Raw genomic sequence first — 23,130 nt, 5'->3', positions numbered from 1 at the left:
CACTAAGCCATTTCTCCAGTCCTAAAATATTTTAAAAATAAATAAAAGGATAAAAACTATCTTTCAGTTTTCTACCAGTCATGTTGCATAAAGACTTTGAAATAGCCCACAGCAATAAGAATCATCACAAAGAAAGGCAGGCCAACAGTGTGGAGAAGAGTCTGTTTCAACAGAGACCACAGGAACAGAGAGGTAAGACCAACAGGTGGGTGTCCCAAGCTCTACCGTAGGAACAGAGTGGCTGCCTGCTCTTCTGGAGCCTCCTGCAGTAAATGTCGAGCAAAGGCCTGCTCCATCTGTATGGGAAGATACAAAGGGCTCTGTGAGCATGCCAGGGCAGGCAGACGCTATGCACAGGAACTGTGTCCCTCTGAGCAGACCCTTTCTTTTGGGACAATGCTTCCCTCTCCTCATTGGACAGACTACTCTGCCCCTGCTCTGAACTCACCTGAACGGTAATAAGATTTTGTTGGGTATGGCTGTTGTCAGGGATGTCTTCCCAGAAATGTAGTGTTGCCTGGAACTTAGGTGGTGGCCCTAGGCCCTGGAAATACTTGGCCAAGTCTGAAAGAAAAAGGGTCAAGAGGGCTGGAGAGATGGCTTAGCGGTTAAGCGCTTGCCTGTGAAGCCTAAGGACCCCGGTTCGAGGCTCGGTTCCCCAGGTCCCACGTTAGCCAGATGCACAAGGGGCGCACGCGTCTGGAGTTCGTTTGCAGAGGCTGGAAGCCCTGGCGCGCCCATTCTCTCTCTCTCCCTCTATCTGTCTTTCTCTCTGTGTCTGTCGCTCTCAAATAAATAAATAAAAATTAAAAAAAAAATAAAGAAAGAAATAGAATATTTAAAAAAAAAAAAGAAAAAGGGTCAAGGATTGGAGGAAATCAAAGAGGACCAGGAGTGAGTGGTGCCATATACCTATAATCCCAGCACTGTGAGGCAGGAGGATTGCTGTGAGTTCATGGTATACCTAGTGAATTTCAGGCCAGTCTAGACTATAGAGTGAGACCCTACCTCAGAGAGAGAGAGGGAGGGAGGAGAGGGAGAGGGAATGATTCATTTGTGGGGTGGGAGTGGGGTCACATGGACATCAAGGAAGAGCTGTGGAGTTTGAACTACTGTGAACTAAGCTGTTATCAACCCATGTACAAACAGGAATGGAAGCCCCTTCTTCAAGTGTTTCTAGAGGTAGCAGGTACTCTGACTGAAAGGCTCTCTGCTGGAAGAGCTTGGAGTCCTCACAGGAAGCAACCTCTTTGTGACTTGCTCATATCCTCTCAGCACTAGAACACCCATGACTCTGGGAGCACCCTGCATCCCCTGTGCTCCAGGCCCCACCTCTATACTCAGACTTGGAAGCTAGGGATGGCTACACTGTGGTAGAAATGATGCAGTGGGGCTAGTGTGCAATGTGCCCTGGCTCTCCAAAAAATGAGTTATTTGTATACCAGGATGTGTATATGTGATGATCATGAGACTCAAAATTCGTGTTAATTTGTTTGCATACATTCATCTAACTGTGCTTCAATGTGACACTCTCATGCCAGGCTCCAGCTGAGCGTCATCCTCCATGACTTAGGAGAGCTGCTAAGATTGACCATATGGCTACACAGATGTGTACCACTCAAGTGGAGGAGTGCCAAGCACCATCTGCAATGAAGATCAGATGGTAGACAGGGTGGTAACAAGCCCAGGTCAAGCCAGGTGACAATGAGATGGGGGTAATACTCAGGTGTTAAGCAGGAACAGCCTCACCTCTGCAGAAATAAGTGGTACTGAAGAGCTCCACAGCTTTATCGCTGGGCAACAGATGTGGGCCTGGCCCAGGTGGTGCCTCGGGAGCATTCCAGGAGACGGGGATGGGGCAAAGGCGCCGGACAAAGAGGCCCCTGGAGTTGCTGGCCACCAGGATGCCTCTCTTGAGCTGACTCAGCAGGTGCTGGGTAGGCTCCGATGAGTCAGGCTTGGGAAACATCACCTGCTCCATGTTGCTGTGCTCAAGGACCCTGGGCTCAGCCACCAGGCGGCAGTCCAGGCTGTGTACTTGAGTCTCACCCACCACACGTCCACTGTAGATGAAGGTGAGCAGCAGCGAGTAGTCTGGGAACAGAACAGCTCAGCTACACCAGGTGCTCTGAGGAACATGAAAGCTCACAATAGCCCCTTTCCCCAGGGCCTCACTGCTAAGCATGTGTCTTTAGAAAAATGGAGGACCTATTGTTGAAGACTCCACATACTTGGGCAGCAAGACCACTGAGAAATCTTGCTGGAACTGAGCTGATAACCTCCTCCATGTAGGTCAGCTGTTAGAAAGCTGGAAGAAGCCATTCTACATGCAGTTCAATGGGAGAAAGAGATACCACCAGTGAAGATACTCAACAGTGGACACTGCAAGCCTTATAATTGACCAGCCAGCCCAAATGAGCCAACGGGTGCAATTGTGACAGGTCTGTCATGGTGGAAACCAAATGCCCTCCAACTGGATTGGAGGCCCACTCCATGGGGGCGGGGGGGGGGGTGATACATCCCTGATACTGAAAACTTAAAACAGTGATAGCCATGAGCCCTAGGGGTGTAACATCTGCTGATGGCTGGAAAAATGTATATACTACGCTTATCAAACTGCCCAGTAAGCACTTCTCTTAATATTTATACCCTTATATTAATGCTACTCTCACTTTGGATAGAGAATCTTCTCTTTTTCAGATGGCAGTGACCTTGGGATGACTCAGAAGGTATCATAGTGCTGGAAAGAAGTGACTGGAGTACTGAGTAACATCTCAATCACACCTTCCAAAGCTCAGGGTCTAATGCGGAAGAGGTGGCGGAAAGAATGTAAGAGCCAAAGGAACGGTAGGACTCCTTACAACATGCTCCTCCAGACAAGAAATGACCTGCAAATCCATGACCTCACTGTGCCTGACACTACCTACACAAGACCATCATAAGAGGAGGAAAAGATCATGACATCAAAATAAAAGAGAGACTGATTGAGATGAGGAGGGGATATAATGGAGAATGTAATTTCAAAGGGGAAAGTGGGGGGGGAGGGAGGGCATTACCATGGGATATTTTTTATAGTCATGGAAAATGTTAATAAAATTTGAGAAAAAAAAAAAGAAAGAAAGAAAAATGGAGGACCTCACTTTGCTAAAGGTTCTCCCAGAGAGGAAAACCAAACAAGCACTGGGAAAGACAAAGGCTGTGAGGTTGGGGCAGCAGATGTACCTTCTGTGGTTGGAAAAAAATGTCTCCCTACCCAATAATGACCAGGGGCTTCTTGTTAGGCTTTCCAATCACTCAGAGTAGGTAATATGCACTCACTCTTACCAGAACTTGATACAGTCATGCACTTTACAAGAAAATCTCAAAGGCTGGGCTATGTTAAGCATAAAGAAATCAATGTTAAGCCGGGAGGGGTGGCGTGCGCCTTTAATGCCAGCACTTGGAGGGGTGGAGGTAGGAAGATCATCAAGAGTTCGGGCCAGCCTGGGACTACAGAGTGAGTTCCAGATCAGCCTGGGCTAGAGTGAGATCCTACCTCGGGAAGAAAAAAAAAAAAGAAAAAGAAAGAAAGAAAGAAAAGAAAAGGAAAGGAAAGGAAAGGAAAGGAAAGGAAAGGAAAGGAAAGGAAAAAGAAATCAATGTCTCAATGTGGATGTCCAGTGAACAGAGTGCAAAGGGTGTTTTGTTTTTCTTTGTTTTACTTTTCCCCTGAGGAAAAAGCATAATGAAGTCTGACCAGCCACAGCCACATGGAATACTCAGTGCACAGTCCTCTAAGATAAAGTGGACCCAGTTCACTGTACACCCTGGCTGAGTAGACAATTCAGGCAAGTTCAGAGTACACAGACCTGAGTGAAAGGGAGCAGGAAATGTCCAGAAAGGCAATCACCTGAATTCTGAGGAAGCAGGCGCTCCATGGGCACCAGGTCCTCTTGAACAGTGGTGTCAGTGCCGTTAGCACCTGGGAAGTAGCCAAAGGCACTAGTCAGAGTGGAACCGGGTGGCCCAAGGGACAGAAGGTGCAGCAAGGGAGATGAGACAGAGGCAGAGGAGATAGTACCTTCTTGCAGCTCAGGGCTGTTGCTGATCCCACTGTCTGAGTGTGTTGCAACTCCATTGGCCCTCACCTCCTCCTGTAGACACAGCATCTATCATTGGTCCACCTAGCCCTGTGGTCACTGTCTCTCAAACCCATCCACTCCCTACTCTGGCTCTTACATTATCAAGGGGGTCCCAAACAGAGGAGTAACTGAGTGTGCAGTTCTTGATGGTACCTTCATCCTCCCTCTCCAATGGCACAGAATGGTGGTATTGTCTTGAGGGTAATTTCTGTGTTCCTAGCTGGGCTGTGGAATTATTGAAGCAAGAGAAAGGTTAGGGCATCATACAGGGAAAGATGGCAGGGGAGGAGGATGTGAGGTAGTGAAGGGATGGGCAGGACTGGGAAGAACCCAGGACAAAGCAGAACTCTGAGGGCCTTGGGGGAGGGAGGCCTGTCACTCTCAGATATATCTATCTCCACCCTCCCATGCCAGTCTGCTGGTTTCAGGAACAGCTGGGCAAGTAAATACTCACTAGGGAGCGTTCCTGGTGGCAGTAGTCGGTACACTTTGTAGGGCTCAGCAACATCCATACGGCCCCTCTGAGGAACCTCCTCAAATTCAGTACTCTTGTTGAGGGCACAGCGTAGGCGAGTCTTCCAGATAGCAGGGCCTCCTATGTCCCCCTCCTTGTACTTTCCCTTAAATATTGCCCAGGCCTAGTAATGACAGGAAGTGAAGATACAAAGTATTACATACCCTAGATGTCTCTTCAAAGGGCTGGCTTCATGGGCACATGGCATGACTCTGAACTTGCTTGAAGTTTGTAGTCTGCCCTTGCCACCTTGAAATCTTTAGTAATTTTTGACTGTGGCTCTGGGATGACAGCTAGTTCTACTCCAGAGTGTGTCTTTTACCTAAAACCCAGGTAGACAAAAGCACACACCAGTATATACATTTCCCCCTATTTAAGAGGGAATAGTGGTTTCCCAACTCTTTCACCTTGAAGAAGGCAGCATCCTGGTCCTCCCGGAAGTCCTGCTTGCCTGCATGCTTCCAAGGAATCCGGAACATGGTCTTGGCTTCATCATCCCAGCACACCCCTGGGAACTGCTCACTCTCCAGTTGCTCTACTATCCAGTTCCGGAGCTTTCGGGTGCATCGTGCCCTGCCTGATGCCATCCTGGGAAGAGGACAGGGTGCATCAGAACTGACAACACTGGAGACATCTACTAGACCTGACCACTAGGGCCAACTTCTCACAACAGCATCCAGAGACCTATCTTCTTTTGGCACTTAATACATCTCAATGTTCTTTAAGGTAAAACTTAATTTCTGCTATCACTAGCTCACTAGCATTAAAATTCTTTTTTTTTTTTTTTTTTTTGAGGTAAGGTCTTGCTCTAGCCCATGTTGACTGGGAATTCACTATGTAATTTCAGGGTGGCCTAGAACTCATGGTGATCCTTGTACCTCTGCTTCCCAAGTGCTGTGATTAAAGGTGTATGTCATAAAATTTCTTCTTAATAATTCAAGTTGTAACACCTAGAAGGAAACCGTGGACACTGGTCTTAATTTTAAGGTGTTTCAGAAATGTTTGGGAGAGAATCCCTTTGATGTTCTGCTCCTGAGAGGCTGTGTAGACTCCCAAGCATCTGCAGAGACATCTACTTCTAAGGCATCTTCTCAGCCCTCTATTCCTCTCCACTACCTATGTATCCTTTCCCTCCATCTTTTTCCCTTTGCCCAAGGGGTGGGAGGGGTCAAGGTGGAGATAGGGGTGGAGTTGCAGAAGGGGCAGGGCCAGAAGGCAAGAAAACAAAAAGGTCAACTGAGGCTGGGTCCAAGGCCTTCCACCACAAACTTCTAGCAGTTCCTCCCTCTTTTGTCTACAGGGTCCAGGACACTAGCCCTGCACTCTGGGGTTAAACCTTCTGTTTCCTGGTCCACAAGCCTTCCAGTCTATTCCTTCCTCTAGGGCCCTTCAGAGGAACTCCTCTCTACCTCCTCCACCACCTCCAGTATTACTGACCTTCCAGTTCTAGATCCCAGGTTAGCTCCTGCCCATGGTTGCTCTTACCTGAGCTGCTGTCCAGGCTGTACCAGGGCTCAGCTCAGCTCAGCTCCTGACTAAATGGCTCTGATCTCTCCACCCCTTTCTACAGTCCCCACCCTAAGTTTCGTTTCTTCTTTGGGAGGACTGTTTCCCAGAAATCACGTGGTTTGGGTTGTAGGGCAAGTGTCTTACCAGCAGAGGGCAGCAGCAGCTGTATCTTACTATCACGGTCCAGTCAGTAACAAGAAAGGGGGGCCCCCTCAGCCAGTTCTGCTCTGGCGCGGCTACTTCCCCCTCCTCCCTCAGGTACTCCTTGCTTGAATCTGACCTTCTATGTGGCACTGTTGCCTCCTCCGAGAGGCCAGTTTCCTGAAGTCCTGCCTGGAGACTTTGGATTTGTGCTCCCCAACAGTGCCTGCTTAGTATACTTTGACCTCAAAATACCAGCTGACTACAGTGAAAGGAAAAGGGAAGCTGGGAGAAAAGCTCAGGCCAAGTGGTTGAATGGGGTGGGTCTCCCTTGCCTATCCATGGTACATAATTTCTTCCTGGCCAGTCCAGGGTAGGTTACATGGTAGACTGCAGGGGCTCTCTTTCAGCAGAACTCTGTTCACCTCCCTTTCCCTAGTGCCCCTAGATAGTGAGGCCAGGAAGAAGGACCACCAAGAAGCCTGGGCAATATGCCTCTTTATTGGTGCTGCAGCTGTTCCTGAGGGAACAGGGCCACGAGGCCTCATCAGGGCCCTTGCCTTCAGCTACTTCTTCCGGCGGGCAATACTCTGTCCCAAGGGCACCTCTTGTGTCAGTTTCTGCAGGAAAGAGAAGATAATATTAGGAGCTGAAAATTCAGAAATAGGCTGGGACAGAGGACTTCTGAGGGTGAGGGTAGAGACAAGATTGGTTTCAGCATTACCTGCAACAAACGGGCTTGGTAGGCAGAGGGGTCCTCTCCAGCCACTGGCTGGGGATGGACATGGAGGTAGCGTTCAGTGGCTGTTTCTAGCTCCTCCACTTCATACAGAGTTGCTGGGTCCAGTGAGTGAGCATTGATGAGGCTCACAAGATATTCTTTGTAGTGTGCCCTCGGGAGATGAAAGAGCAGAACATGGATTTTTCTGATATTAACTGAATGTGCCTGGCATCTCGCTGAGCACTGGGATTCTCACCTGTGTGATGTACTTGCTGGCAGTGCCAACCGGTATCTTCAACGTTGCTATTACCCATCCACACCTTTACCCAGAAAGGCCCTCCTCCCACTCTGTGAAGGACCAACTGCATCCAGAGACCCCATCTTACTGCTTGGACAACCCCTACCACTTCTATGCCCCATTCTAACACTATGTTCCATGCCCTGTTGGGCACTCACTGGCAAAGGCCAGCATAGCCAGGTGGAGTTTCCTTGCCACAAGCTTCATCCTTGAGTCCATTGGGAACCTCCTTCTGCTCCATCACTCGGCAGCCACCTAAGGGTAAAGGAAGGACCCTGTTGGGAGGCCATTGACCACATAACCCCTGGAAATTTGGGATGTCTATGGGCGACAGGGAGGCAAATGCCAGGGAAAGAGACTGAGCCCAGGAACTTTTACTGGTGAGGTATTTGCAGATGCCATCAGAGATGAAGTGATTCACTGTCAGTGGCAGGGACCTTGTTGCCCCTAGTTTAACTCATTTGCTTTTCTTTCTTTCTTTCTTTTTTGGCTTGTTTGTTTGTTTGTTTTGTTTTTGAGGTAGAGTCTCACTTTAGCTTAGGTTGACCTGGAATTAACTATGTTGTCTCAGGGTGGCCTTGGACTCATAGCCGATCCTCCTACCTTAGCCTCCTAAGTGCTGGGATTAAAGGCGTGCGCCACCATGCCTGGCTCTTAAGTTTGCTTTTGACCCATAATTACAAATTCCGTCAAGATAGTTTCTGGGGCTGCAAAGATGGCTCAGCATTTAAGGTACTTGCTTGCAAAGGCTGATGGCCTGAGTTCAGTTTCAAAGCCACCCACGTAAGCCAGACATAAAAAGCGGTACAAGCATCTGGCTTCTGTTTGAAATGGCAAGAGATCCTGGCATGCCCACATCCACACACACACACACACACACACACAAATATATTTATTTTTTCGAAGCAGGGTCTCTGGAGCTCATAGAAATCCTCCTATCTTAGCCTCCCAACTAAGGATTAAAGGTATACAGATTTTTTTTTTTCCGTTTGGTTTCTCAAGGTAGGGTCTCACTCTAGCTCAGGCTGACCTGGAATTCACTCTGAAGTCTTAGGGTGGCCTTGAACTCATGGTGATCCTCATACCTCTGCCTCCCGAGTGCTGGGATTAAAGGCATGAGCCACCACACTTGGCTCAAAAAAAAAATCTATTTTTTTTTTTTTTTTTGTTTTAAAAAGCTCTCTTATGCTGGGCATGGTGGCGCATGCCTATAATCCCAGCACTCGGAAGGCAGAGGTAGAAGGATCACTGTGAGTTTGAGACCAGCCTGGGACTACAGAGTGAGTTCCAGCAGGTCAGCCTGGGCTAGCGTGAAACCCTTACCTGGTGTGTGTGTTGGGGGGGGGGAGGTAATCTCTGGGTTGTTATTTAGATCTTATATGGTTAACTTATTCTGTGGAGGTCTTATCTCTAGACGATAAGTAGGATAGGTTACCCTAAGTGATACCTTTCTGTTGCCCTCATGGAACCTAAATCAGTGCCTATAATTAGTAGGCTTCATTAAATGCTCACAATTAATAAATCATAATCATTACATTGCCAGAAGAAACTTGAGGACCAACTGCTCTGATACTGCAAGTAAAATAGCCATGAAGGGGCTGGAGAGATGGCTTAGCAGTTAAGCACTTGCCTGTGAAGCCTAACGATCCCGGTTTCAAGGCTCAACTCCCCAGGATACACATTAGCCAGATGCACAAGGGGGTGCATGCATCTGGAGTTCATTTGCAGTGGCTGGAAGCCCTGGCACACCCATTCTCTCTATATATATCTGCTTCTTTCTCTCTGTCACTTTCAAATAAATAAATTAATTAATTAATTAAAAAAAATAAGCCGGGTGTGGTGACGCATTCCTTTAATCCCAACACTCGGGAGGCAGAGGTAGGAGGATTGCTGTGAGTTTGAGGCCACCCTGAGACTCCACAGTGAATTCCAGGTCAGCCTGGGCTAGAGTAAGACCCTACCTCAAAAAAAAAAAAAATAGCCACAAGGTAGTTATTATCCTTATTTCATAGAAGAAACAAGACCTGGAGAAATTAAAGTTAATTAATGTGCCTAAAGGGACATAAGTGACCCTAGATCCAAGCCTGTTTTTACCCACCACAGGGCGAGAGCCTAAAACATCATCTCCACTTCACAGGCTTGTCTGATACTTACCTCCGGGCACTGCTCGGGCTCCAGCTGGAGGTTCTGTATTAAACATGATGTTATTGTCCTGAGAAGTAGAAACATATGAGCATTATGTTTCCCTTGATCCAGCCACTGCTGCCTTTCCCTGCACAGAGCCTTTCCCATTCTTGCCCATCATGGTCTGTGCCACCTTCTCCTACCACCCTGAATAACTGGCCAGCCCAGCCATCTCTAACCTGTAGCAGCTTTTGGAGCCGGGCAGCAGTCCAATCCCGCAGGTAGAAGAGGCAGTCTCTAGGGTGGTGGCCATGTAGGGACTTTTTCACCCTGCAGTTAGGGTCTGGACATTTCTAGTAAAACCCAGATGGAAAAAGGGAAGTTGGAAACTATTGGGGTCCTGGATTCTCAGGAACCTCTGTGTGAAAGGAATAGGGGTAAGAGGAGACAGAGACATGGAAGGTACTGGAGCAAGCAAAAGGGGAAAGGGGACAGACAGATGCCTTATTCCCTATTGATTTCTTTTTCTACCCTGGGCTGCTCCTCAGTGGCCTCTGCCCCTCAAAACCCAGTGGCCATGTCCCACCCTTTTCTCCCTTCCTTACCCCCAAAACTCACATTCTTGGCATAAAAGGCATTGTAACAGCCACTGCAGAACTGGTGGCGGCACTGGGTACAATGAAAGTGCATGCATCCTCCTCGGGCCAGTGCATATGAAAACTTGCACTTGGGACAGTCTGCAAGGGGACAGCTGGTCAGGACTGGGGCTTCCGCTGTAACTCAAGATCCTCAAGGAGGGATCTACTGTAATGACAGACTACTGAGCGGGCAGGACAAGTGGGGTGGCCTTACCAATGCCATTTTCTTGAAGATACATTGCCAGGCCCTGGGCCTGGTATTCTGGGTCATTGGTATGTTTCCAGTTCTGGAAATCCTCACAGCTTCGACCTCGGTGTTGCTCCTCCCACTGCCAGAGGGAAAGTCGGCTTTTCATGGAAGCTCTAGCCTTTCTTGCTTATCCCTCCACTCACATTCAGTGGTCCCCCCTTAGTTTATGTCACTATCATATCCCATTTGCTCAAATCCTTATAGTTAAGGACCCATCCTGTTTTTCATTTCCTTATACCACCCTATATAATTAATCTGGTATTTACCCTGCATATCTATTTCAACCCTGCCCGTTATGGTCATCCTTAGCTACCACTTTGTTTAGGCCATTGTCAGATCTTGCCTCAATTACATGCTTGGGTTACTAATTTCTCTGCTTCCACATGTCCTTTCTCTACACTGCAGCCAAAGGACTTTCAAAGTGGAAGTCAAGGAGCGCTAACAACAGTAGCAGTGTGCTAATTCTGAGGTGAGGTGGTAGAGTCTCAGGTGTTCATTTGACACAGATACAACAAGGTTTCGATATCAAACTTTTCAGAAAATAAATGAGATAGTGTCACCTTTTGCTAAGCCACAGAATGAAAGGCCTTATTGATTCTAACTGACCTCAGGGATGTCCCTATGGGCAGCTGTCTCCTATCCAAATGCCTGCCAGTATTACCCTTGCTCTGAAAGCTTTTCTGATTTTGGCCTTTCTATGGGTTGTTCTTTCTGCTCCAAATACTTTCTGCATGGAGGCTTCTTCTTAACTTCTCAGCCTAAGCTTAAACATTTTAGAGAAACTCTGACAATATGGTGGCACACATGTATAATATTAGTACTCAGGAGGCTTAGGCAGGTAGATTGCTGCAAGTTTAAGAACAGCATGGGCTACATATTGAGTTCCAGACTAACCTAGGACACACAATGAAACCCTGTCTCAGAAAACCAAGAATAAAGATACTTGTCTGACCTTTTTATCCTTAGTAGGTCTCTGCTGTTTAGCTTATATTCCTACTTGTTTTCTTCTCAGAATTTAAGTGTAATTCTTTCCTTACTCCACCCACCCTCCCTTTCTTTGCTTTCTTCCTCCCCTTTACCTTTTTTCTCCCCTTTCTCTATTCTTCCCTTCCTCTTTGAGCCTAGTTCCCAATGTAATTAGCATGCAAGTGTGTATGTCAATTCGCAAGCACACAGAGAGAATAGAGACAGAGAAAATGAAACACACCAGGGCCTTTAGCCAGTACAAACTCCAGATGCATGTGCCACTTTGTACATGTGGCTTATGTGGGTATTGGGGAATCAAACCTGGGTCCTTAGGCTTTGCAGGCAAGTACCTTAACTGCTAAACTATCCCTCCAGCCCTTATTGTAGGCTTTATTTTAAATGGGGGGGGGGGATAAATGAGAATGGGCATGCCAGGGCCACTAGCCACTATAAAGGAACTCCAGATGTATGCACCACTTTGTTTTTCTGGCTTTATGTGGGTACTGAGGAATTGAACCTGGGTCATTAGGCTTTGCAGGCAAGTGCCTTAACCACTGAGCCATCTCCCCAGCCCATACTAAGATTTTTTTTTTTAATTTTTTATTTATTTATTTGAGAGCGACAGACATAGAGAGAAAGACAGATAGAGGGAGAGAGACAATGGGCGCGCCAGGGCTTCCAGCCTCTGCAAACGAACTCCAGACGCGTGCGCCCCCTTGTGCATCTGGCTAACGTGGGACCTGGAGAACCGAGCCTTGAACCGGGGTCCTTAGGCTTCACAGGCAAGCGCTTAACCGCTAAGCCATCTCTCCAGCCCCATACTAAGATTTTTTAGAATATATTTTTATTTGTTTATTTGCAAGCAGAGAAAGAAAGAGAGAATGAGAATAGGCATGCCAGGGCCTCTAGCCTCTGCAAATGAACTCCAGATGCATGTGCCACTTTGTCCATTTGGCTTTACATGGGTATTGGGGAATTAAACTTGGGTTGTTAGGCTTTGCAGGCAAGCACCTTAACTGCTAAGCTATTTCTCCAGCCTCCTAGTAATCTTTTTAAGCTAAGAGCTGATGTTTGTTTTACTTTTCAATACACACTGAGTCTAGCACTGTACTTCTGAAAGAAAGAATTTTCCTCACCTGGCGCTTGCAGCGTACACAGAAGGTCTGATGACACTGGGGACAAGTTGCCTCCAACTGCTCACGCTCATATATGAAGCCAAAGGAGCACTGTAAATGCAAGAGCATATAGCTTATTCAAGCCTAACCTGGCACCATCTCCTGTCCCTCCACAGTCAGTTTCAGGTCAGGCCACTTACCTGGGCGCACCACAGGAATTTGGGATCCCGCATGAGCACATCTTCAGTCAGCTTTTTATGAAACAGTGCATAGGCATCTGGGTCTAGGCTCTCCCGGAGCTGGGGACAGGGTGCAGAGGGGTTTGGTGGGTGGAGTTCCTGTTCAAAGCCCATTATGACACTTGAACCCTAGGGGCTGCAGTACCTGGATATCAAGGGTGGAGAAGTAGCTGAGTAACTGTGTGTCATCAGTGAGGTCAGGGCGGCCACAGGCAGGGCATACCATGTCTGTAATGTGCTTTTCCTTCAGGGCAATGGTGAAGTGCTGACGGAAGCAGTCAGGACAGATGGTACACTCACAGGAAATCAGGGCCTGCATCTACAGTAAGAAGGAACAAGCAAAGAGCCATCAGCTCCCCACGGCAAGCAGGAGCCAGGGACCACTGACAAATCAGGGTCTAATTAAATGGGCAAGAGGGACTAGAGAGATGGCTTAGCAGTTAAAGCACTTGCCTGCCTTTGCCTAAGGACCCAGGTTTGACTCCCCAGAATGCATGTACACAGGTGATGCAGGTACACAAGGTGGTACACATGTCTGGAGTTTGTTTGCAGTGGCTGGAGGCCCTGGCACAGCAATTGCTCCCCCCCCCCATCATAAATAAGTAACAAAAATGTTAAATGGGCAAAGATAGCAACCTCAAGTGCCAAGGTGCTAGGTAGTTAACCCACAGGTCTGAAGATAGTTGGGTGGGGGAAAACAGACAATGGTGATTCTAAAGTAAAGCCAAAAACATTACTAAAAGGGCTTGGGAAATGGCTCAGCAGTTAAAGGTGCTTGTTTGCAAAATCTGATGGCCCAGGGTTTGATTCCCCAGTGCCCACATAAAACCAGATGCATAAAGTGGTGAATGTATCTAGAGTACATTTGCAGTGCACATACTTATTGTCCATCCCTCCCTCCACCCCTCCCCATGTATATGAAAAAAACATTACTAAAAGAATTTACATTCAATTAAAAGCAAAAGACAGGGGCTGGAGAGATGGCTTGGCAGTTAAGGTGCTTGCCTGCAAAGCCAAGGAGTGCAAGTTCAATTCCCCAGGACCCATATAATCCAGATGCACAAGGAAATGCACACATATGGAGTTTGTTTGCAGCGGCTGGAGGACTTGACACACTCATTCTCTTTCTTTCTCTCTGCCTATTTCTGTATCTCTCTCAAATAAATAAATAAAAATAAAATATTTTTTAAAAAAAAGAAAGCAAAAGACAACAGTATAGAGACACCATACAAGGTTTGTGGTTTCTAAGTGACCAAAGAGGTAGGTAGGTTAACTACAACCAAGGTGGTCCCTGTGTTGCATGGATTTTTTTTTCCCCTGAGACAAGGTTTCATGTATCTCAGGCTGACCTCAAAGTCACTATGTAGTGGAGGATGACCTTGAACTTCTGATCTCCTACCTCCACTCTTGAATATGAGAATTATAGGCATATGCAACCATTTCTGATGTATATGGTGCTGGTGATCAAACCAAGAGCTTTATGCATGCTAGGCAAGCACTGTATCAACTAAACTACATCCTCAGCCCCTATATATTTTTGGAAACAGGGTATTCCTACAGAGTCTAGATTGGCCTCAAACTCCCAATTTACCTGTTCCAGTCTCCTGAATGCTGGGATTATAGACATGTGCTATATCTGTATCTTGATTATGTGATGGTTGTATGATAAAACTGCAACAAGTACACACATGGTGCTGGAGATGTAGCTCATTTGGTATGGCACATGCCTATCACTAAGTTCAAGCCCCAGCACTACATTAACCAGGCATAAGCATGTTTGCCTGCATGTGCCTGTAATCCTAGTCCTGCAAAGGGGACTAGAGACCAGGGAACAGCCTGAACTTAGGAAAAACAAGCTTCAATATCAGTAAGAGAAACTGGCTCAAAGTAAGAACAGGTGGAACAGTGATGGAGTAGGACACCTGACATTCTGCTCTGGCCACCGCAGGTGAGTGCATGGGGCACCTCAAAGGCACATACACATACACAGACCGAGTGCAACACAAGCAAAAAAAAAAACAAAAACAAAAACAAAACTTTTGTTGATGTGACTAGTTAGCCACAAGCATTCAAGTACCCTCTGCCCTAAAAGGCAAATGACTATGTTATATATAAAACCATACGACACTCAAGATTTGCTTCAAAATAATCGTCTGTGTACATAGATAAATTTCTAAGTATCTTAGCGAAGAGGGATGTAGGGCAGAGAATAAGGGAATTCATGATAAGATTTTTTTTTACAACTAAAGATGATAGTTTAAGTGCGTAAGTCCACATGACAAAGGCTTGCTCTTCCAGGTAGTGTTATTGGACAACAGGTCTTTAGGTCATTGGGCACCTGCCCTTGAAGGAGATTATGGGACCCTAGTCTCTTTCACTTTGGCTTCCAAACCAAGAGATGAGTAATTTTGCTCTGCCACATATTTCCATCTAACACCCTACCAAAGGCCCAAAGTAGTAGAGCCAAGTAACCACTGACCAAAACCTCTAAAACTGTCAGCCAAAATACATCTTTCCTCTTTACAAGTTAGTTATTTCATGTCTGTGTTGTACTAACAGAAAGCTAATATAATGTTTACATTTTTCCATAATAAAACATTTTTAGCTGGGTGTGGTGGCACATGCCTTTAATCCCAGCACTCGGGAGGCAGAGGTAGGAGGATCACCGTGGGTTCAAGACCACCCTGAAACTACATAGTGAATTCCAGGTCAGCTTGGACTAGAGTGAAACCCTACCTCAAAAAAACCAAAAAAAAAAAAAAAATAAAATAAAATAAAATTTTAGGTCAGGCATGGTGGTGCACACCTTTAATCCAGCACTCGGAGACAAAGGTAGGAGGATCACCATGAGTTTGAGGTCACCCTGAAACTACATAGTGAATTCCAGGTCAGCCTGGGCTAGAGTGAGACCCTACCTCAAGTCTCCCCTCCCCCAATAAATATTTTTAGGAGCTGGGAATATGCTTAGCAGTTAAAGGCACTTGTTTGCAAAGCCTGCTGGCCCTGGGTTCAATTCCTCAGCCATCCACATAAAACATGATGCAGAAAGTGGCATAAATGTATTGTGGTCTTTTGCTGTGGCAAGAGGCCCTAATGGACCCTCCCCAACACACACACAATACATGCAAATAATAAAAATTAAAGAAAAAGCTGGGCGTGGTGGCCCATGCCTTTAACCCCAGCACTTGGGAGGCAGAGGTAGGATCATTGAAGGTTCAAGGCCACCCTGAGACTACAGAGTGAATTCCAGGTCAGTATGAGCTAGAGTGAAACCCTACCTCAAAAAAACAACAACAACAAAAAAAAAATTAAAGAAAAAAATTGAAGATGTGCTGGGTGTGGTGGTACACGCCTTTAATCCCAGCACTTGGAAGGCAGAGGTAGGAGGACCACTGTGAGTTCAAGGCCAGACTGGGACTACATAGTGAGACCCTATCTCAAAAAAAAAAAAAAAAAAGGACTTAAGAAATGTTCTGTTCTTCCCTTCTCAGATATCTTCAGGGGAACATAGACATTTACAGAGCAATCTGACATGACAAGGGTATCCACCAGGAACAGAGTAATTCTAAGACCAGGTACACTGGAGAAAAGCTTACCCGGTTGCGGGGCAGGGCCCAACTACATACAGCACATTCCTGGGCAAGCAAGCGGCGCAAGAAGGCCCGGTCGTGGCTGTGCCTCACAGCTTCTATCACATCCATCAGCTCATAGTTCCTGGGTGTCTCCTGAAGCAGTGACAGTGCCAGCTCTGCCCGGCCCCAGCTGGGTAGTGTGTAGACTGCCAAAAGCCTTCTAACCAAGCTCTGCAACATGATTCAGATGGAGACAGAAGTGGCTGTCAGACTCCAGGTATTCTTTCTGATCACTCTAAATGGGCTCTTAGGGGCTCTGCTTTTTCCCATACCTGCTTATCCAGCTCATTCCAGGAGGGGATGGGCTCAGGTCCTCGGTCCCAGAGGCGCTGATGGAAGGGCTCTAGGCGCTGGCGCTGAAGCTCAGTCAAGGCCCGTGCAACATCACCTCCATGCTGGAACAATGCCTGAAGAGATCCTTCCTCAGGTCCAAAGCCCAGGGTCTGGAGTTCCTGCACCTGCAAATTGACATCAGAGAGGTTAAATGAAGACAGAGAGAAAGAAAAAGTGTGAGAGTCTGAGTCTTTCAACCCCATTCCACCTTCAGCATAGCAGGTACCTTCCTCCTCCTGGTTCTCACACATTCCTCTACAGCTTCATCAAGGTTACCATGGCGATCCAACCAGGCTTTCCGGGCTTCTTGACATGAAAAGGCACCCAGTTCTGGGTCTCGTTGTCCAGCTAGCTCAGCCACCATCTCTAGGACGTAGGGCAGCTCTGAGCGCAACCACTGTAGGGGCACCTCAGTGCCCGAGTACTGTAAAGCCGAGAAGATCTCCTCTGGACAGGCACATGCAGCTTCCCCTTCCTAAAAGCAGTCACAGGCACAGAAGGCACATCAAGAGAACCAGATAGCCACTTTCTCTCATCCAAGATAACAACACTGGCTGGGTTAGGACATACTTATCACATGACGAGTGCCCAGCATGCTAATGCCCATTAGTAAGTATTCAACTTGAGGTAGCTAACAATGACATGTTTTATAAGAATGCCATTAACAAGCTATAGAACCTTCCCCATCAGCTCCACCTCACCTTGTCCCAGGCCAATCCTCACCCGGATCATGCTCACTAGCTGGAGACCTTCATCCCGCATCTTGTCTTGGCGCTGTTTCTCAGTGTCTCCACAGGAACTAGTCAGAGGGGCACTGATACGTGGGGCATCAGGCTTTAGGAGACCCTTTTCCAAAGAGCTGGCATGGAGCTGAGGAGCATGCTGTACTGGGATTGGACTGTTGGTCCGGTTGCATATAGCACATACAGAGCCAGGACCCGAGTTGCAGAAGGTACAGTGAACACAGTGCCAGACTTGAGCCTGGGCAGAGGAGAGTAAAGTATCCCCCTGCTGGGAAGGTAGAGAATTATTCATTGACTGGATGGCTAAGGTTCATAATTGATATATATAGACTGGGGGAATTGAAGGAAAATAGCATGGACATAGAGAAGGGCTTGCAACAGATGCAAATAAAGAGTTGAAAAGGATAGGAAGAGATTACCTTAAGGGGCTGCGAGCAATTGCTGGCTTCAGCATCATGGGAATCCACCACCAAGCTGGGAGGCTGGGCCAGCCGAGGTCGCTCACATATGGCACACAGTACAGCTGCTGCTTCATTCTCAAAGGTACAGCTCTGGCAGGCCCACTGAGCCCGTGCAAGCTCAGGTTTTAGGTCTCCAGTTTCTTGGGAACCTTCTATAACCAGCACCTTACAGCTTCTGCGCCAGTTACAGGCCACACAGAGCACTGCTGAAGGCTCATTTAGCACAGCACAGGCAGCACAGTGCCAGGGCAGACAAGTGCTTGAAGGATCAGGGGAAGATAGAGAGCCATCTCCCAGGGCCATCAGGGAGGTTGAGTGAGGTCGTGGTTGGGATGAGGCAGGTAAACTGTAATTGAAAAGCAATCATAGCTTGCTGAGGTAGAAGCTTGTAGTGCCTAAGTTCCTCCCTGTTGGGCATCACCCACTGTCTTAGTAACAACATGTGGCTCTGGCCTTTGCATATTTTTTTCTGTCTGGAACATTCCCATGACCATAATCTGTTCAATATTTAAATGACAAGTTATAGTTAACTTTTTCCACGTAGCTATCTTCAACATAGGTCCTTATAACAACAAGTGTTTAAAATACTGCCAACTGGGCTGAAGAGATGGCTTAGTGGTTAAGCGCTTGCCTGTGAAGCCTAAGGACCCCAGTTCGAGGCTCGATTCCCCAGGACGCACGTTAGCCAGATGCACAAGGGGGCGCACGCATCTGGAATTCGTTTGCAGTGGCTGGAAGCCCTGGCGTGCCCATTCTCTCTCTCTCTCTGTAGCTCTCAAATAAATACATAAAAATAAACCAAAATAAATAAATAAAATACTGCCAACTGCTTGAGTTGATCCTTCAGACCTATCTTTTTGCATACCATAATAGCATATCTTATTGCAACTGCTATGTGGTTGGCATTTATGTGTATAATCTCCTTGAGGACAGTGACTGGTTGTCTGTTCTCTACTGAACAGTCTTTAAACAAAGAACCTGGCACATAATACATACTCAAGTGATCTTATGTTCTCTTAATTTTATCACCACCAAGAAGAGAAAACCTCTTACCTGGGGCTCAGCTGGGTGGTCTGGAGGGCCCCAGACAGGGTCTGGCGGAGGTGATGAGCACGGGATGGGTGTCCATGGAACAAAAGGTCACAGGTTGGGCAAGAAGCATGATTACAGGATGGACAGTGCAGTGTACCTGGGGCAGAACCACAGAGAAAGCAAGGACCAGGGGTGGAGCCTGGAAAAGAAAAGGAAAAGAAATATATATTTATACATACATACATATGTAATTTAACCTTCATACAAATATTTATTGTGACAATAAACACATATATACATACTGGGTGTGGTGGCTCACATATTTAATCCAACACTTGAGAGGCAGAGGTAGAAGGATTGCTGAGTTCAAGTGCAGCCTGTGAGTACAGAGTGAGTTGTATGTCTGCCTGGGCTAGACTGAGACTGTACGTTGGGGAAGGGAACCCCACATCCACACAATAACTAAGATATAGAATCAGTTTAGGTATCTGTCAACAGATTAATGAAGGAAAAAAAAAAAAGAGGGCTGGAGAAATGACTTAGCAGTTAAGGTACTTGCCCTGCAAAGCCTAAGGACCTGTGTTCAACTCTCCAGATCCCACATTAGCCAGATACACTAAAGTGAGGCAAGCAAAAGGTTATACAAGCCCACTACGTGGTACAAGCATCTGGAGTTCAATTACAGAATCTGAGGTCTTGGTGTGCCAATTCTCTGTCTCTCTCTCTCTCTACAAAAAATAAATAAGTAAATAAAAATTACTTATTTATGTAGACATATATATGTAATGGAGTACTTAGGCATAGCAAAATCCTGTCACAAGAAATTGGATGAGGGCTGGAGAGATGGCTTAGCGGTTAAGCGCTTGCCTGTGAAGCCTAAGGACCCCGGTTCGAGGCTCAGATCCCCAGGTCCCACTTTATCCAGATGCACAAGGGGGCGCACGCGTCTGGAGTTCATTTGCAGAGGCTGGAAGCCCTGGTGCACCCATTCTCTCTCTCTCCCTCTATCTGTCTTTCTGTGTCCGTCGCTCTCAAATAAATAAATAAATAAATAAAAATTAAGAAATTGGATGAAACTGAAGAATACCATATTAAACAAAAACAAAAACAACAACAAAACAGCCACAGAAAGTATCATGTTTTCCTAACATATGAAAACTCTGAAATCATCTTTGTTAGAATGTTTGGACTTCTTTCCATTGTCTTTTAAAAAAATATTTTATTTATTTATTTGAGAGGGGGTGGGGAGAGGCAGAGAGAAAGAGAATGGGCATGCCAGGGCCTCCAGCCGCTGAAACTAACTCCAGAAGCATGTGCCCCCTTAACCATCTGGCTTACGTGGGTCCTGGTGAGTCGAACCAGGGTCCTTAGGCTTCTCAGGCAAACACCTTAACAGCTAAGCTATTTCCTCAGCCCCTCCATTGCCTTTTAAAAACTATTTACAAGCAGAGAGACAGAAGACACACACACAGAGGGAGGCAGAGAGAATGGGAGCACCAGGACCTCCAGCTGCTGCAAACTCCAGATGCTTGGGCTACTTTGTACACTTGGCTGTATGTGGGTACTGGGGAATCAAACCAGGTTACTAGGTGTTGCAGGCAAGCCTTAACCATTGAACCATCTCATCAGCCCATGATTGTCTTTTTTTTTTTTTTGAGATAGGGTCTCACTCTAGCTCAGGCTGACCTGGAATTTATTATGTCATCTCAAGGTGGCCTTGAACTCACAGCAATCCTCCTACCTCTGCCTCGAGTGCTGGGATTAAAGGTGTGTGCCACCATGCCCGGCTCCACCAGTCTTTTTAAAAAGTTTACTTCTTATTTTTATGTATTTATTAGAGGGAGGGAGAATGGGCAAGCCAGGGAGTCCAGCTACTGCAAATGAAATCCAGATGCATGTTCCACCTTGTACATTTGGCTTATGTGGGACCTGGAGAATCGAACCTGAGTCCTTAGGTTTCAAAGGCAAGTACCTTAACTGCTAATCCATCTCTCCAGCCCCAATGTCTTTTTATTTTGCTTGTCTTCAAGGTAAGTTCTCACTCAGGTCCAGGTTGACCTGGAACTTACTCTGTAGCTACAGGCTGGCCTTGACCTCACAGTAATCCTCCCCCCTCAGCCTCCCAAGTGCTGGGATTAAAGGTGTGCATCACCTCACCCAGCTCCAATGTCTCTTTTCCTCCTTTCTTCTATCCTTTCTTTCTTTCTTTCTCTCTCTCTCTTTTTTTTTTTTTTTTTGGTTTTTCGAGGTAGGGTCTCACTCTGGTCCAGGCTGACCTGGAATTAACTCTGTAGTCTCCGGGTGGCCTTGAACTCATGGTGATCCTCCTACCTCTGCCTCTCGAGTGCTGGGATTAAAGGCGTGCACCACCACGCCTGGCTTCTTTCTTTTTTTCTTTCAGTATATGTGTTTGTAGTACTGGGGAACCAGTGCATCTGAGGCAACTGCTCTTCACTGAGCTACTAAACCACAGATCAGAATATCTTTTATTTTTCTTTTCCAGGTAGGGTCTTGCTGAACTTGATATTCACTATGTAGTCTCAGGTTGGCCTAGAACTCACATTCTCCCAAGGGCTGGGATTAAAGGCCTGGCTCAGAATATCTTTCTTTTTTTTTTTCTTCAAATAGAATATCTTTCTTAAAAAGACCTAAATTTAAATCTGTTATGGACTATGGCAAAATATAAAACTATCTTTTAGCATATCTATACCTATGAAAACAGTTTTAATCTCTTGGAAGATTCAGGATAGAAGAATGTCCTAAATTTCCATCATTATAGTCTTCTACTCCCTCCTGTATGGGACTGTGAATACCTGGGGCAGAAGGCGTAGTGAGAGGGCCAACAGTAATCTCTCTCAGTAAGGGATGAAATTCTGAAAGCTGCAGCACCTGAGGAGAAAGAGCAAAGAATGGACAAGGATAGGGGAACACAGAGTCCCATGATCCCCATTTGTTTTAACAGTATTCTTCCTGTCTTCCTTACATCATCTTCAACTTTGTCTTCTAGCAGCTGCTCCAGTGCATTCTGTCTTGGATGAGCATTCTGCAAATAAGATCAAAAGAGTTCCCACCTTAGAGCAAGGCTCTTCTCCCATACCATCCAGAGAGACAAACAGCAGAAGCTCTGAGACTGCAGGAACAATATAGTTCACCAGCACGGAGGAGGTCCTTAAAGTTCCTTGAATTAGGCTGGGCCGTCAATCTGTTACCTAAAAACCTCTAGACCAAGCTGCGGGTGTAGTGGCGCACACCTTTAGTCCCAGGGCTCGGGGAGGCAGAGGTGGGTGGATCACCTTGAGTTCAAGGCCACCCTGAGACTACATAGTGAATTCCAGGTCAGCCTGGGAGACTCTATTTCAAAAACAAACAAACAACAAAAAACCCTCTAGACCAGAGGGACATCTCACCTCCAACAGCAGGCTGAGCTCCATCCGAAGCAGTAGTACTTCCAGTGTGACTGTGGCAACTTGATGCTCGTCTGGCTCCTCTTGCCCTTCCGGGAAACTTAATCCATCTGGCAACTCCTCGGTATAGCCATACAATCGCAGCACATCGCGGCCCCCCTGCCACACATTCAGGACAGTGTCACCGCCCAGCAGCCCCCAACCCCACCTCAGGCAACAGGGCTGGATCTTTCCCCATTCAGCATGACATCAAGCTACTTCAAGACAATCCCCCAGCGTAGGTCTAGTTCCCATCTTGCATTAAGACTCAAGGTTTTCACCTGCACAGCATCCACCGTGCTGCGAAAGACCGGGTTATTGAACTTCACCGCGCGCCAGTACCGAGGTCGCTGAGGGCTGAGAAGGTTGCGACCATATTTCTCCAAGATGTTCAGGGCCGTGGACAAAGTACTGAGGTAGTTTCGGGGCTGCGAGCAGTCAGAAAGCAGAGTTGTGATCCCAGGCCCCCTGGCCTCAAGACCTACCTGTCACCCGTCCAAGGAGAGTCGGGCGGGCCTGGCCTTACCTCCCCGTAAGCGTTGCAGCGGACCAGGCGTGAAGCGTCCAGCTGCACGTAGCGGACGGCTGGAGGCACAGAGGTGGCTAATAGTGGCCGGAGCTGCTCCAGGGCAAACACCTGCCCGGAATCCCTCCTCAGGGCGCTCGCCAACTCCTCGCGGGCAGCCCGGAAGGCTCGCTCCTCCTCCCCCGGCATCCCGAGCTTCGCGTCCCACAGACGCCCCTGAGCTACCCCGCCCGCCCGCTCCGCAGCCCGCGGGCGGACACTCGGCCCCGGGCCTGGCGCCAGGAAGAGCCGGGAACACGCAGAGCTGGAACCGGGCGGGACGGC

The 23,130-nt window shown here is 47.2% G+C and overlaps 2 protein-coding genes across 6 annotated transcripts; both read right to left on the bottom strand.

The window, feature by feature from the left end:
• Positions 1–148: 148 nt before the first annotated feature.
• On the bottom strand, positions 149–6,835 carry Irf9 (interferon regulatory factor 9). Of its 4 annotated transcripts, none has more exons than XM_045154673.1 (9): positions 6,711–6,835; positions 5,043–5,223; positions 4,576–4,759; positions 4,219–4,346; positions 4,061–4,133; positions 3,890–3,961; positions 1,750–2,094; positions 449–564; positions 149–296 (listed from the first exon to the last, which is right to left on the bottom strand). In XM_045154673.1, exons 2-9 carry the CDS (start codon positions 5,220–5,222, stop codon positions 222–224), a joined length of 1,173 nt encoding a protein of 390 aa, XP_045010608.1. In that variant the 5' UTR covers position 5,223; positions 6,711–6,835; the 3' UTR covers positions 149–221. The 4 variants fall into 4 exon arrangements, with proteins under 4 accessions (XP_045010608.1, XP_045010607.1, XP_004661816.2 ...); XM_045154672.1 differs by lacking the exon at positions 6,711–6,835 and adding an exon at positions 6,289–6,489; XM_004661759.3 differs by lacking the exon at positions 6,711–6,835 and adding an exon at positions 6,121–6,226.
• Positions 6,766–23,102, bottom strand: Rnf31 (ring finger protein 31). Of its 2 annotated transcripts, none has more exons than XM_045154671.1 (21): positions 22,807–23,102; positions 22,562–22,708; positions 22,245–22,400; positions 21,821–21,880; positions 21,651–21,726; positions 18,859–19,036; positions 17,764–18,151; positions 17,325–17,609; positions 16,828–17,076; positions 16,541–16,726; positions 16,233–16,439; positions 12,782–12,955; positions 12,598–12,696; positions 12,419–12,508; positions 10,281–10,395; positions 10,047–10,165; positions 9,668–9,781; positions 9,459–9,516; positions 7,463–7,559; positions 7,010–7,178; positions 6,766–6,905 (listed from the first exon to the last, which is right to left on the bottom strand). In XM_045154671.1, the coding sequence occupies exons 1-21, from the start codon at positions 22,993–22,995 to the stop codon at positions 6,852–6,854; spliced, it is 3,210 nt and encodes a 1,069-aa protein (XP_045010606.1). In that variant the 5' UTR covers positions 22,996–23,102; the 3' UTR covers positions 6,766–6,851. The 2 variants fall into 2 exon arrangements, with proteins under 2 accessions (XP_045010606.1, XP_004661880.1); XM_004661823.2 differs by having other exon boundaries at positions 17,325–17,612; positions 22,807–23,101.
• Between the last annotated feature and the right edge of the window lie 28 nt (positions 23,103–23,130).

Source organism: Jaculus jaculus, chromosome 7, assembly GCF_020740685.1.
Source record: "Jaculus jaculus isolate mJacJac1 chromosome 7, mJacJac1.mat.Y.cur, whole genome shotgun sequence".
NCBI classification, from domain to species: Eukaryota; Metazoa; Chordata; class Mammalia; order Rodentia; family Dipodidae; genus Jaculus; species Jaculus jaculus.
This window is presented reverse-complemented; position numbering and strand designations above follow the sequence as displayed.

Bases quoted from the DNA above. Each gene is read 5' to 3' on its own strand.
- Irf9 (XM_045154673.1), bottom strand. From the start codon at position 5,222: ATGGCATCAGGCAGGGCACGATGCACCCGAAAGCTCCGGAACTGGATA. The intron at 3,962-4,060 runs GTACTATCTCCT...GCTACTTCCCAG, and splicing joins CAGCCCTGAGCTGCAAGAAG to GTGCTAACGGCACTGACACC. The intron at 2,095-3,889 runs GTGATTGCCTTT...TTCTGTTCCCAG, and splicing joins CCTGCTTCCTCAGAATTCAG to ACTACTCGCTGCTGCTCACC.
- Rnf31 (XM_004661823.2), bottom strand. From the start codon at position 22,995: ATGCCGGGGGAGGAGGAGCGAGCCTTCCGGGCTGCCCGCGAGGAGTTG. The intron at 19,037-21,650 runs GTATTCACAGTC...TTTCTTTTCCAG, and splicing joins CACTACGCCTTCTGCCCCAG to GCTCCACCCCTGGTCCTTGC. The intron at 18,152-18,858 runs GTAAGAGGTTTT...TTTCAATTACAG, and splicing joins ACCACCCAGCTGAGCCCCAG to TTTACCTGCCTCATCCCAAC.